Genomic DNA, 14,945 nt, shown 5'->3' with positions numbered 1-14,945 from the left:
AGGGGTTGCAAAGAAATTGGGACTATGGTCCACATATAGTGGACATCTCCCAAAATTTTAAAAAAAATACTGAGGGGAGATTAGTTTAAAATTAAAATTAAAATTAATTGAATAATTAAAGAGATAACAAACATCGAAGTCCCAGATGACCCGTGGGGGTTCTTACTCCACGGGATTAGAATGCCAACTGAGCAATACTTGAGAACCCTACTCCCACAGCTCTTAAATGCTGCTAAGAGCCTAATAACTACACACTGGCAAGAACTGGTGCAACAAAATTCAAAACCTAGAAAGCTTAAGGTTTAGTGATGATGAGGGAACAGAGGAGTTCAAGGAGAGATGGAAGGAATGGATAGAGTATAAGCACTCAATAAGATACGCAGAAGTGATGGGAGCATAATATAACAAATTAAAATTAGAATAGTATTATAGACTCGGCATGAGAAAGGAAGACAGGATGACTTGAGGACGGAGAGGTGGGGGGGGTGGGGCGGGGAGGAGGGGGGAATTTGGTATATATTACCCAGAAATGTTTTAAGACAAAGCGCTGGAGCTATGAGTCCAGATCTAAATTCCTGTGGAGCACCTGTGGAGATATCTCAAAACAGCAGTTAGGAAAAGGAACCCTTCCAATCTGAGAGATCTGGAGCAGTTGGCGAAAGAAGAGTGCTCCAAAATTCCAGTAGAGAGGTGTACTGTAGGAAACTCATGAAAGGAAGCCATTCGTTTCAATTATTTTTTCCAAGGGGTGTGCTACCAAATATTAAATTGAGACATAGAAAAAATATGCAACTACATGCGTATACATGTTCTTTGTTTTAATTAGAAAAAAAAAAAAAAAAAACATCTTAAGGTGACTGTTCTGCTATTTATGCTTGACTACCAAAGATACTGCTTGTAATGAATGTATGGATGTATTCTATCTATGCCAAAATTATTTTCTTATCTAATTACCTACGTATTGTATTATGTACTATGTATGGTGCACTGTTATCCACCCAATAAAGAATTTGTGTAATAAAAAAAAAAAAAAAAAAAAATTGAGGGTGCCAATAATTTTGTCCTGTCCATTTTTGGAGTTATGTGTGATATGTGTCAGATTTGCCTTTCTGTTTCTGCACTTTTTTGTGTCATACCGATACAAACACAAGAAATAAACATGAGAATGTCTAAATATTTACTGTATAATTGCAACAATTTTCTGGGTGAAGTGGGGCATTATCTTACAGAAATGCAGGGGTGCCAACATTTTTGGTCATGACTGTACATAGACGATGTATGACTTTACATGGAAGACTCTTACTTGGGACTTCTTTTCCTCCAGTAATGTATAAACATCAGACAGGATTTGAGTGTCATCGTAATTTTCTATGGAGCCAAATGTATAAACCCAAATGATGGACTCAGCGGGGGAAATCTCCAGAGCTCTCTTCACCCCATAGAGGGTGGACTGCTTGCATTTTGAAAGCTGGATAAAGTAATTATAAAAAGTGTCATCCCCATAGGTTCCTGTTAGGCTTTGTAAGAAATGACTCCTGTCATTGGTGATAGTTTCATTGGTTTCTGAAAAAAATTTTTTATTGAAAAATATAAATTGAATACTCAAAATAAAGCTATAAACATTAATAGTAGCATAAGAAATACAGTAAAACCTTGGATTGCGAGCATAATTGTAGAAATAAGTTGCTAAATGTTGTACCTTCATTAAATGTAACCATATTGCTACACTTAGAGCAGGGATAAGCAATTAGCGGACCTCCAGATGTTGCCAAACTACAAGTCCCATGAGGCATAGCGAGACTCTGACAGCATCAAGCATGACACCCAGAGACAGAGGCATGATGGGACTTGTAGTTTGGCAACAGCTGGAGGTCCGCTAATTGCTTATCCCCGACTTAGAGGCTCCTCTCTTCTTTTTTATACTCAGTTGTGACATGACGCTACTCTTATATCAAGGCATCGCTTTTATATCAAGGCAAAATGTATTAAAAAAAATGTCCTTTTCTTGCAAAACGCTCTCAAACCAAGTTACTCTCAAACCAAGGTTTTTACTGTAGTAAGAGAACAAAACCATCCATCAACAGGGCTGCCATCAGGGGGGTACAGCCCACACTCATGTAAGGGGCCCGGATGTTCCAAGCAACTTGGGCCCCAAAGGTATCAGCTTTTGTTACTATTACTTTCTGCTGATTTATCACTTTCTTTCTGCTGCCGGGGGTCTAAAAAACAATAATAAAAAAATTACTGACACAGTTCACTGCCCTACTGACATGGGATGGAGGAGGAGGAGACGACATGGGATGGAGAAGGAGGAGGCAACATGGGATGGAGGAGGAGGAGATGACATGGGATGGAGGAGGAGGAGACAACATGGGATGGAGGAGGAGGAGACGACATGGGATGGAGGAGATGACATATGGTGGAGGAGGAGATGACATGGGATGGAGGAGGGGGAGACAACATGGGATGGAGGAGGAGACGATATGGGATGGAGGAGGAGGAGACGACATGGGATGGAGGAGGAAGAGACGATATGGGATGATGGAGGAGGAGACGATATGGGATGGAGGAGGAGACAACATGGGATGGAGGAGGATGAGTTGACAGGGGATGGAGGAGGAGGAGACAATGTAGCGGTAGAGCGTGCAGGAGCCATCATTTTTTATTTTACTTGAAAAAAATTGATACGTGCCAAGACATCATGTGGGACTGATTCTGGCAGGTGGTTAGGCTTGATGATCCTGTGGGCATGATCAATGGCTATATCAGCTTATGAGAGTTAATGATTGAGCTTAAGAAACAATTGTTGTATATAGTGGATTAGATCTGGAGGTTTAACAGTTTCGGGGATACCCCTAAACTTGATATTATTTCCTCTGAAGCGATCCTTGAGATCTGCCACTTTATCTTGCAAAAGATGAATTTCCTCAGAGTGTTGGTAGAAGGCCTTAGAAGCCTCATGGTGATCCGAAGCATGTTCTGTAATCTGCCTTTCAAGCATGTATGTGCCTTCCTCTACATGTTCCATTCTTGTGTGTACAGAGGATAAGGATGAAGCTCATTGTGTAAGTCTTTCTATAGCAAAAGAAGCATAAACTTGAGGGCTTGCTCTGAGGCAGGTCGGTCACTGGCTGGATGTGCAGTTAGATATTCCAGATCCTCATCGCCATGAGGAGATCTGTCAGGGGCACCCCAGTTCTGTTTTTTGTACAGTGGGGCTTTATTAGGTGAGAGGACTGGTGACTGTGCTACCCGCTTACCTGTCAGTGGGTGAGCCTTGGTAAGGGGCTGGAGCGGGCTCGGTGCTGCCCATATCTTCTGTGTTAGGAGCAGTTTCCTGTGTCTCACTGTCTGTCGACAGGGATGGAGGAGAAGGCGCCGCTTGTCTGCGCTGCATGAGCGACTGTGTGAAAAAGTCTGTGAGTGGGCGTGAATTGTATGGGCAGCGGTTTTTCTTTCTGGACATACCGTTCAGTCACCCTGTGTATCGGTTTCCCTCCAGTGTAGTGGGGAGAAGAGTCGCTGAGCAAAGGTTTTAAGGTGCTTTGGAGGCTCTACCTATTCATTTCAATGGGCAGGGGCATTTTGGGAGTGCTATTAATAGCGCTCCATACCCACACCAAAGATGCTGCTTGCAGAATTTTTCTAACATACCACAAACACACCACCCCAGGGTGAAAGCACAAACTGCAGTGAGTAGGAGGCAGTTTTCAAGCGCTTTATGGGCATTATTTCTAGTGCTAAAACACCTGAAAACTGCCTCAGTGTGAAAGGTGTCTAATACAGTGATCAGTGCTAAAAATATGCACTGTCACTGCACTAATGACAATGCCTGGGAAGGGATTAAACATCTAGGGTGATCAAAGGGTTAAATGTGTGCCTAACCAGTGTTTATATGTGTACGGTTTTACTAATGGATGTGCTTTACAGTGACAGAGTTCTGGCGGGCAATCTGACACTAACTGACACAGGTGGAGGAAAGACTAACTGCCATTGACGTCACCAATGACACTAATACAATGGTCAGTGCTAGTAATATTCACCATCACTGTACTAATGACACTGGCAGGGAAGGGGTTAACATCTAGAGTGATCAAAGGGATAAATATGTGCCCAACAATATTTGGTGTGTTTAATGTGTGTTGTTTTACTAAACAGTGCGCAGGGAGAACAATAATGGCTTATTGCTGCTGTATGATCAGAGCTCTGTGTTGTTTACCAACACAGAGTTCTCTTCTGTCATTTGCTTAGCCAATCAGCAAGTCCCAGCCATAAATCATTGGTCACTGCTTAGATTGTGCTGCAGCAAATAACAGCACCGTTTTTCGGCTCTGTGAGCGCATGCCGTGATGTACAGGTATGTAATTGTACCACTATGAGACAACCTAACACAGTAAATGTACTGCAGTGGGTTGGCCAGCGGCTAAAGCTTATGGGCCAGATTCACGTATATCGGCGCATCTTTATACCGCCGTAGCGCATCTCAGAGAGGCAAGTACAGTATTCTCAAAGCACTTGCTCCTAACGTTGCGCCGGCGTAACTTAATTTTGTCAGCCTAAGCCGGCGTAAGTGTAAGTGGGTGTGACCTTATGCAAATGATGGTCCGAGCGTGGAGCAGTGTTTTACTCCCGGCGTTTCATGAACGGAGCATGCACAGTGAAGTGGACGTATGATCGCTCCCATGTGCGCATGCTCACAACTACGCCGGTACAACTTCCTGAGTTACGCTGGTCTGGGGCCCCAAGCAGGGCCCTTTCCGCACTTCCTATAAATGCTGCAGCCGCCTGAGCGTTCTATAGATAGCCTGCCTCTCTCGTCACGTCTTCCCCTTTCCTATAGCGTGGCCGAGCTCCTCTTCCTTCCTCCTTTCAGTCAGGCCAGGTATCGCACGGTAAAGGAGATTCAGTTTACTGTTCCCCGCCAGACTGACAGGAAGTGCTCACTTCCTTTCAGTTCGGTCGGGAACAGGAAATGGAATCTCCTGCCGTGTGGTATGGTGGGTGGGGGGGGAAGAACATAGGGAAAGAGGGGAGTAAAAAGAACATGGGGGAGTAAAAAAAACACAGGGAGGGGGCAGTAAAATAAAACATAGGGTGGGAGTAAAAAGAACATAGGGAGGGGGAGGGGAGCAAGAAGGACACAGGGAGGGGGAGTAAGAAGGACACAGGGAGGGAGGAAGGGAGGGGGGAGAAAAAATAACATGGGGAGTAAAAAAACATGGGGAGGGAGGGGAGGAGTAAAAAGAATATAGGGAGGGGGGATGGGAGTAAGAAGGACACAGGGAGGGGGAGTAAGAAGGACACAGGGAGGGGGAGTGGAGTAAGAATGACACATGGAGGGGGGAGTAAGACGGACACAGGAGGGAGGAAAAAGGACACAGGGAGGGGGGAGGGGAGTAAGAAAGGACACAGGGAGGGGGAGGGGAGTAAGAAGAACACAGGGAGGGTGGGAGGGGAGTAAGAAGGACACAGGGAGGGTGGGTGGGGAGTAAGAAGGACAAAGGGAGGGGAGTAAGAAGGACACAGAAAGGGTGGGAGGAGAGTAATAAGGACACAGGGAGGGGAGTAAAAAGAACATAGGGAGGGGGAAGGGGAGTAAGAAGGACACAGGGAGGGTGGGAGGGGAGTAAGAAGGACACAGGGAGGGGGGAGGCAAGTAAGAAGGACACAGGAAGGGTGGGAGGGGAGTAAGAAGGACACAGGGAGGGGGGAGGCGAGTAAGAAGGACACAGGAAGGGTGGGAGGGGAGTAAGAAGGACACAGGGAGGGGGGAGGCGAGTAAGAAGGACACAGGAAGGGGAGTAAAAAGAACATAGGGAGGGGGAAGGGGAGTAAGAAGGACACAGGAAGGGTGGGAGGGGAGTAAGAAGGACACAGAAAGGGTGGGAGGGGAGTAAGAAGGACACAGGGAGGGGGAGGCGAATAAGAAGGACACAGGGAGGGGGTGGTGAGTAAGAAGGACACAGGGAGGCGAGAAAGAAGGACACAGGGAGGAGGAAGGGGAGTACGAAGGACACCGGGAGGGGGGACGGGAGTAAGAAGGACACAGAAAGGGTGGGAGAGGAGTAAGAAGGACACAGGGAGGGGAGTAAAAAGAACATAGGGAGGGGGAGGGGAGTAAGAAGGACACAGGGAGGGGAGGGGGAGTAAGAAGGACACAGGGAGGGAGGAAGGGAGGGGGGGAGAAAAAATAACATGGGGGACTATGGTGCTTGGGGCCCCCAAATTCCTTCAAATGACCCTGGGTGAGTGGAACATCTATGTCCCTCTCTAGATATCCACCATGCCGCCATATAAGTTTGGGAAGTGATGTCATTTCTTAAACCCCTCCTAGCCATCACATCAGAGGCTGAGTGAGATATCAGGCAACTAAGGACATCCCACTGATCATTGTATATAGGGTGTAGAGTGCAGGAAGTAAGGGAATTTCAGGGCGGAGAATAAAAAAAAAGTGAGTGTTGGTTCAGGAACAGAAAGTGAAAGCCTGACCATTGGAGGGGAAGAGATGAGCATCAGAACAGTGCCAGAGAGTGAAGAATTACACGTCAGGTTGAGATCAGATGGACTTTTTGTGAAATTCACCTCAATGGTCAGCCTGACAATACCAATGAAGGGCTAGATTCAGAGAGCTGTGCCTATCTTTAGGCAGGCGTAGCGTATCTCAGATACACTACGCCGCCGTCAGTTAGAGCGGCAGGTCCTGTATTCACAAAGAAGTTGCGCTCTAACTTACGGCGGCGTAGTGTAACTGGGCCGGCGTAAGCCCGCCTAATTCAAAATAGGCTGGTTGGTGGCGTGTTCTATGCTAAATACTCGTGACCCCAGGTATTTGACGTTTCTAACGAACGGCGCATGCGCTGTCCGTGAAAGTATCCCAGTGCGCATTCTCAAAGTTACGCAGCAAATAATCCATGCTATCGACGTGAACGTAAATTACTTCCAGCCCCATTCACGGACGACTTACGAAAACGACGTAAAACGTGAAAAATTTGACGCGGTTCCGACGTCCATACTTAACATTGGCTGCGCCATCTTTTTGGTGGTTTATCTTTACGCCTGAAAACGCCTTACGTAAACGGCGTATGTTTACTGTGACGGGCAAGCGAACGTTCGTGAATAGGCGTATCCCGCTGATTTACATATTCTAGGCGTAAATCAGCGTACACACGCCCCTAGCGGCCGGCGTAAATAGGCAGCTAAGATACGACGGCGTAGGAGACTTACGCCGGTCGTATCTTAGCAACATTTAAGCGTATCTCAGTTTGAGCATACGCTTAATGTTACGACAGCGCGGATTCGGAGTTACGACGGCGTATCTACTGATGCGCCATCGTAACTGTACCTGAATCCGGCTAGAAATCATTTCTACAAAAAATGAAACATTGCTTAGAAAATAAAATGTTACATTGAAACAAGTAAAGTAGTGATGTTTGTATTTACCGGCATAGTCCAGGATTAATGAAGTATATTGTCGGGTGACGCAGGGGAATCTGGCTGATACATAATTCAGAACTTTCTCCAAGTACTTTGAATTATCCAAAGACAGAATATATGTATCCATCAGTACAGTAAAGGAGGTCCCCTCTGTAATACAAATCAATCAGATAAAACAATGTTCTGTTGATATTTTATTAAACACATTAATGATCACTGGTAATATAGTAACAAAATCTCTATTTTGGTGATGAGTTTGGAAAATGTATTTTGTTGGAGCTTTACGTCAGATCTGGGTGACAGTGACAGGTTCTCTTTTACTGTTTAGACAGTTCTGCATTAGTGAAGTTGATCAGATCTGACAATTTCTGTATAAAATGATTTTCCTATTGGCTGATTGTACTCGGGGGTTCAATCTGACATTTAAAATTTCCCTTTTTTCAAGTCTAATAAGCAAAGGTTTGGCAAAAAGGGCATGGGGGGGGGGGGGATTGGACACTGATTGTGTACCAATGCAAAACAGTTTTTGTCTGGCACAGTGGTCATGGTGTGTGGAGGGGGGGACTTATTGGAATCTGGAAGCCCCAGTCATGTACCTGGTATGTCATTGGTCTTCAAGTGGTGGTGCCAGGATGATATGCAGCTGTGGGCATATCACCCCGGTACTGTTTTATTAGAGCTGGCGGTTGGTTCTCTTATAATAGCAACTGGAGCAGCTAGTTAGTTAGATTGCTCAGGTCCAAGCCACCAACCACTGCATCCGTCTGCTAGTCGGACACCCAAACAAAGCCGGGATTGGTTTTGATCGGGTCTCTGCCATGGTAACCCAGAAGCGATAACCTGACATCACTTCTGGTTTACCCGGATGTCATCGCCACCATTCAAAAAAAAATCTAAAGGATTCAAAAACACAGATTTTGGTATTTCTGAATGCTTTTAGGTGCAGAGGAGGGATTTTGGGTCCCCAAATCCCTCCATAAAGAGTACCTGTCACCTGCCTATGGCTGTCACAAGGAATGTTTACATTTCTTGTGACATCAATAAAAGCAATACAAGTGACAAAAATTAAATAAAGCAACAGTGTAAATAAAATAAAAAAAATAGTAATTAAAAAATTTTCAATAAAAAAAAAAAACTGATAAAAAAAACTGATTATTACATAGTGCCAGAAAAAATCCTGGTCCTTAAAGCGGGAGTTCACCCGACATTTTTTTTTTTTAACCTTAGATTGAGGCTCATTTTGTGAAGGGGAATCGGGTATTTTTTTTAAAATCGAAGCCGTACTTACCGTTTTAGAGATGCATCTTCTCCGCCGCTTCCGGATATGGTCTTCGGATATGGTCTTCGGGACTGGGCGTTCCTATTTGATTGACAGGCTTCCGACGGTCGCATCCATCGCGTCACGAGTAGCCGAAAGAAGCCGAACGTCGGTGCGGCTCTATACGGCGCCTGCGCACCGACGTTCGGCTACTTTCGGAAAATTGCGACGCGATGGATGCGACCGTCGGAAGCCTGTCGGAAGCCTGTCAATCAAGTAGGAACGCCCAGTCCCGCAGCCCATACCCGGAAGCGGCGGAGAAGATCGCTCTCTACAACGGTAAGTACTGCTTAAATTTAAAAAAAACAAGCCTCAATCTAATCTTAAAAATTTGCTTTTTGGATGAACTCCCGCTTTAAGTGGTTAAAGAAAAAGGTGTCCACAAATATCCAGCCCCTCGGTGAATAGGTAAAAAGTATACAGTACCCCGATTAATTTTAAATATTGACCATAGTAAATAAACACACAAACATTTGAAAAAAAATATATCATTTTTAACCACATCTACGCCCTTTCCTGCCCAGGGCAATTTTCAACTTTCAGCGCTGTCGCCTTTAAATGACAATTGCGCGGTCATGCAACGCTGTACACAAAGTAAATTTGTATAATTTTTTCCCCACAAATAGAGATTTCTTTTGGTGGTATTTGATCACCTCTGGGGTTTTTATTTTATTGTTACACAAATAATAAAAGACAGAAAATTTAAAATGTTGTTTTCTTTGTTTCTGTTATAAGATTTTGTAAATAAGTATGTTTTCTCCTTCACTAATGGGCACTTATGAGGCTGCACTGATGGGCACTGATGGACATTGATAGGTGGCACTGATAGGCACGCATAGGTGACACTGATGGGCACTGAAAGGCTGCACTGATGGGTACTTATGGGTGGCACTAATGGGCACTGATAGGCGGCACCGATGGACACTGATGGGGGAACTGATGGGCACTGATAGGCAGCACTGATCTGCATGGATGGACACTGATGGGTGGCACTGATGGGCACTCATAGGTGGCGCTGATGGGCACTAATAGGTGGCACTGATGGACACTGATGGGTGGAACTGATATGCACTGGTAGGCAGCACTGATCTGCATGGATGAACACTGATGGGTGGCACTGATGGGCACCCATAGGTGGCACTGATGGGCACGGATGGCCACTGATAGATGAAACTGATGTGCATCACTGATAAGGAGGCACTGGCAGGCATTACTGATGGGCACTGATTGGCATCTTTTATGGGCACTGATTTGCATAATTTGTAGGCACAGATTAGCATCCCTGGTGGCCATGGGTGGCATAGCTGGTGGCCATCAGTGGTGGGAATCCCTGGTGGCATCCCTGGTGATCCTGGGTGGGCATCCTGGGGGGGGGGATGCGCTGATAGTCAATCAGCGCAGCTCCCCCGTCAGGAGAACAGCCGATCAGCTCTCCTCTACTCAGGTCTGTCAAACGCAATAGCTGAAAAGCCGATACATGGCTCTTCCTGTTTACACCATGATGAGCTGTGATTGGACACAGCCGATCACGTGGTAAATAGCCTCCATCAGAGGCTCTACCTAGATCAAAGTTGCACCGCGCGCCCGCTTGGTATCCTGATCACGTCATATGACATCCGGTCAGGATAACTGAACCGCTGTCATTTTGCTATAGGCCAGGCAGGAAGTAGTTAAATAAATAAATAAAACAATTCTCAGTGCTTTAGGCTGGGTTCACACCTATGCAAATTGGATCTGGGTTTCCCTGCATCCAATTCGCATAGCGGGAGATTGTGACTCTATGGATCCGGTTCACATATCTCCACAGCAGCTCCGGTGTGAATTGCACAGGAGTCCTGTGCGTCTTTTGGTCCATTTCAGGCCCGAATTCAGGCCAAAATTTGGGCTGCAGTCGGACCTGAAACGGTGAATGTAGATGCACCGGACCCCCTGCTGTGATCCGCTGTGTCTTGTAGTGTGAACCCAGTCTAAAAGTGATTGTAAAGACTTGTTTCTTTTTTTTTAAATAACAAACATATTATACCTTATTTTCTGGCGTATAAGACGACTTTCTAACCCCTTAAAATCTTCTTAAAAGTCGGGGGTCGTCTTATACGCCGGTATTCTAACCTTACCTTATCCCAGAATCGCGGCCGTACGATTTTTCAAAAGCCGCGCCTCCTACGTCTTCAGTTCCGTGATAGGCGGAAACACTCAGCTTCCCAGGAGGCACTGTGTTTAGTGTCCGCCTATCACGGGGGCCCTCTCGTCCTGTGTTTAGTGTCCGCCTATCACGGGGGCCCTCTCGTCCTGTGTTCAGTGTCCGCCTATCACGGGGGCCCTCTCGTCCTGTGTTCAGTGTCCGCCTATCACGGGGGCCCTCTTGTCCTGTGTTTAGTGTCCGCCTATCACGGGGGCCCTCTTGTCCTGTGTTCAGTGTCCGCCTATCACGGGGGCCCTCTCGTCCTGTGTTCAGTGTCCGCCTATCACGGGGGCCCTCTCGTCCTGTGTTCAGTGTCCGCCTATCATGGGGGCCCTCTTGTCCTGTGTTTAGTGTCCGCCTATCACGGGGGCCCTCTTGTCCTGTGTTCAGTGTCCGCCTATCACGGGGGCCCTCTCGTCCTGTGTTCAGTGTCCGCCTATCACGGGGGCCCTCTTGTCCTGTGTTCAGTGTCCGCCTATCACGGGGGCCCTCTCGTCCTGTGTTCAGTGTCCGCCTATCACGGGGGCCCTCTTGTCCTGTGTTCAGTGTCCGCCTATCACGGAGGCCCTCTCGTCCTGTGTTTAGTGTCCGCCTATCACAGAGGCCCTCTCGTCCTCGGACGAGAGGGCCTCCGTGATAGGCGAACACTGAACACAGTGCCTCCTGGGAAGCTGAGTGTTTCCGCCTATCACGGAACAGAAGACGTAGAAGGCGCGGCTTTTGAAAAATCGTATGGCCGTGATTCTGCATGTCTTGGGATAAGGTAAGGGTACAGCGAGTCTGGCATGTAATGGGGCACAGTCTGGCATGTACTGGGGCACAGTCTGGCATGTACTGGGGCACAGTCTGGCATGTAATGGGGCACAGTCTGGCATGTAATGGGGCACAGTCTGGCATGTAATGGGGCACAGTCCGGCATGTAATGGGGCACAGTCTGGCATGTAATGGGGCACAGCCTGGCATGTAATGGGGCACAGTCTGGCATGTAATGGGGCACAGTCTGGCATGTAGTGACACAGTCTGGCATGTAATGGTGGCACCGTGAGGCGAGGCATGACTAGTAGGAAGGGGGTAGTCTAATGCCGCGTACACACCATCACTTTATGTGATGAAAAAAAATGACGTTTTTAAAAACGTCACTTTAATTGACTGTGTGTGGGGGAAAACGTCGTTTTATGTCTTGTAAAAAACGACCAAAAAAAATTGAAGCATGCTTCAATTTTATGTGTCGTTTTTCAAAAGTGCACTTTTTACTTCACAGAAATTGACCGTGTGTAGCAAAAAACGTCGTTTTCTAAGACGTTTTTTCATCCACGCATGCCCAGAAGCAAGCTTCAATGGTAAAACGTGGTGGAACGTAACCTCACTTTGCAAGATCATTGTGAGAAAACGATGGTGTGTAGGCAACTTCGTCTTTGAAAATTGAAGTTTCAAAAACGACGTTTTTTACTTCACAGAAAGTGTCGTTTTTTTTCATCACATAAAGTGATGGTGTGTACGGGGCATTATACGGCGAGTATATACCAAAACCAACATTTTGGCTGGAAAATTAGGGGGTCATCTTATACGCCGGCAAATACGGTACTTACCTCCTCTGTTCAGTTGGATTTGCATAGAGCAGCCTGGATCCTCCTCTTCTCGAGTGCCTCTTTTCTGCTCCTGGCCTCTCCTTCCTATCGAGTGCCCCCACAGTCAGCAGCTTCCTATGACATATCGTCTAAGGGGCGGATAGCTACAGAAGAGGCCGAGTTTTCTATTGATGTGCAGAGCTGATAACTAGGCTGTGATTTTACCAATATACTACACGTCTTTGCGGGGCATGTTTAAACAAATGAGGGATCAGATTTGCAATGTTGATGGGTGGTACGGCCAAGTTATCAGCTCTGCACATCAATAGAAAACTTGGCTTCTCCTGTAGCTATCCGCCCCTTAGATGATATAACAGTAATGCACCCGCCCCCTTGCAGAGTAGCACGAGCATCGGGAGCGTGCGCCAGCGTCTGTCACAATATCCTCGTCATTGCGCAGGCGCCGTGTTCAGCTGACTGGGAGTTAATTAGCTTTGGCTATTTCCGTCGGCCCCCGTTGTGGTTCCTACTGCGCAAGCGCTGCACCTGCGCAGTACAGGGGGGACATTATCCGCCGGGGGACCTTTTTCTGCAGGACACCGGCATTAAAAAAAAGTTAAAAAGAGAGCATGGGGTCCCCCACAATTCATATCAGGCCCTTAGGATCCGGTATAGATTTTAAAGGAAACCCCATGGGAAATTTAAAAAAGTAAAAAGAAACAGCATGGGCCCCCGCCCAAAACCCATACAAGACCTTTATCCGAGCATGTAGCCTGGCAGCTCAGGGAAGGGGGGAAGAGTGAGTGCTCCCTCTCCTGAACCAAGCCAGGCCACATGTCCTCAACATGGGGGGTGCTTTGGGGGAGGGGGACTACCCCAAAAGCACCTTTTTTCATGTTGATAGGAACAATGCCATCTTTCCCACAGCCATGGCGCTGTGGTTATGGTGGTCTGTGGGCAGGGGGCTTATCAGAATCTGCCCCCCAGATCCACACCCCCCTCTATGTGAGTGAGTAGGGGTTTGTCCCCTGAAGTAGCTCCAACATCTATCATGATAAATGCCATCTACCAAACCAAATGAAAAAAAGCCCTCCCATCCCTTCCCCTGATTGTCTTGTACACTGCACTGTTTAAGTGTTTTAGAGCTTCTTAGCTCTATATTTTTTCATTGCATGCTTGTTTTTTTTTCTTCCTTTGTATAGTAATAACCCAATAAATATATAAAAGAAAGCCCTGACTCACAATGATGCTTGGCTCCCATCGAATTACAGCTCCGCCATTAAATAACCTAAAATGCAGGGCCATGACATCACCAGGTGACCCTTCCCCTTATGACATCATCAACTGGGGCACGCTATGTACCCCATACTCATTCACATGGGGAGGGCAGGATCTGGTGTCCCCCTTGTTAAAGAGGGCTTCCAGATGCCAATAAGACTCTGCCTGAAGATCCCACAACCACCATGCCAGGGTTGTGGGGAAGAGGCCTTTGTCCACATCAACATGGGGACAAGGTGCTTTGGTGGGGAGAGTCCCTCCTCCCCCAAAGAACTTCTCCATGTTGAGGGCATGTGGCCTAGTATGGTTGGGGAAGGGGGATGCTTGCTCACCCCCTTTCCTGGCCTGAATGCTCAATTAAGGGTCTGGTATGGATTTTGGGGGCCCACGCTGTTTAAAAAAAAAAGGTTCTTGCCTTTCCCCTTAAAATCCATACCAGACACAAAGGGCCTTGTAAGGTTTGGGTGTGACCCCAATTTTTTAGTTTTTAAATGCTGACAATACTTTTGTTTATATTCTTCTGTTAGCGGGGAAGCCTGCTGACAGCAGACGAGTCATGGTTGTTAAGGACGCGGTGGCCGTCTGCTTCTTAGCAACCATGTTGTTTACTGGCTGTTAATGAAATACAAGAAAATACAGTTAATACATTATGACTAAGGCCTATGTAAGAGGCTGAAATGTGTAAATTATTGCAGCTATTAATTCCTTTTTATGGATGGATCTAATAAAATCGCATAGGTTTTATCTTTGAGACATTGTGATGCCAGATTTTTTTCTCCTTGATTGGACAATAAAATATAGCTAGCTTTCACTACTAAAATGCTGAATCTCTTCATAAAATAGCCCATGGTGTAGTTTATTAACTACTTAAGATCCGGACCAAAATGCAGGTAAAGGACATGGCCAGTTTTTTGCGATTCGGCACTGCGTCGCTTTAACTGACAATTGCGCGGTCGTGTGACGTGGCTCCCAAACAAAATTGGCGTCCTTTTTTCCCCACAAATAGAGATTTATTTTGGTGGTATTTGATCGCCTCTGCGGTTTTTATTTTTTGCGCTATAAACAGAAATAGAGCGACAATTTTGAAAAAAAATGAATATTTTTTTACTTTTTGCTATAATAAATATCCCCCAAAAATATATAAAAAAAATTTTTTCCCTCAGTT

The 14,945-nt window shown here is 46.2% G+C and overlaps 1 protein-coding gene across 1 annotated transcript in view; it reads right to left on the bottom strand.

Moving 5' to 3' along the window:
• Nucleotides 1-3,028, bottom strand: part of LOC120942829 (uromodulin-like) — a 57,671-nt gene extending 54,643 nt beyond the window's left edge. The window contains exons 1-2 of the mRNA XM_040355755.1: nt 2,854-3,028; nt 1,304-1,563 (exon numbers count right to left, since the gene is read on the bottom strand). Of these exons, the coding sequence (XP_040211689.1) occupies nt 1,304-1,563; nt 2,854-3,028 (435 nt within the window). The remainder of the gene's footprint in view (nt 1-1,303; nt 1,564-2,853) is intronic.
• Between the last annotated feature and the right edge of the window lie 11,917 nt (nt 3,029-14,945).

The sequence above is a fragment of the Rana temporaria genome, chromosome 6 (assembly GCF_905171775.1).
Source record: "Rana temporaria chromosome 6, aRanTem1.1, whole genome shotgun sequence".
NCBI lineage: Eukaryota > Metazoa > Chordata > Amphibia > Anura > Ranidae > Rana > Rana temporaria.
This window is presented reverse-complemented; position numbering and strand designations above follow the sequence as displayed.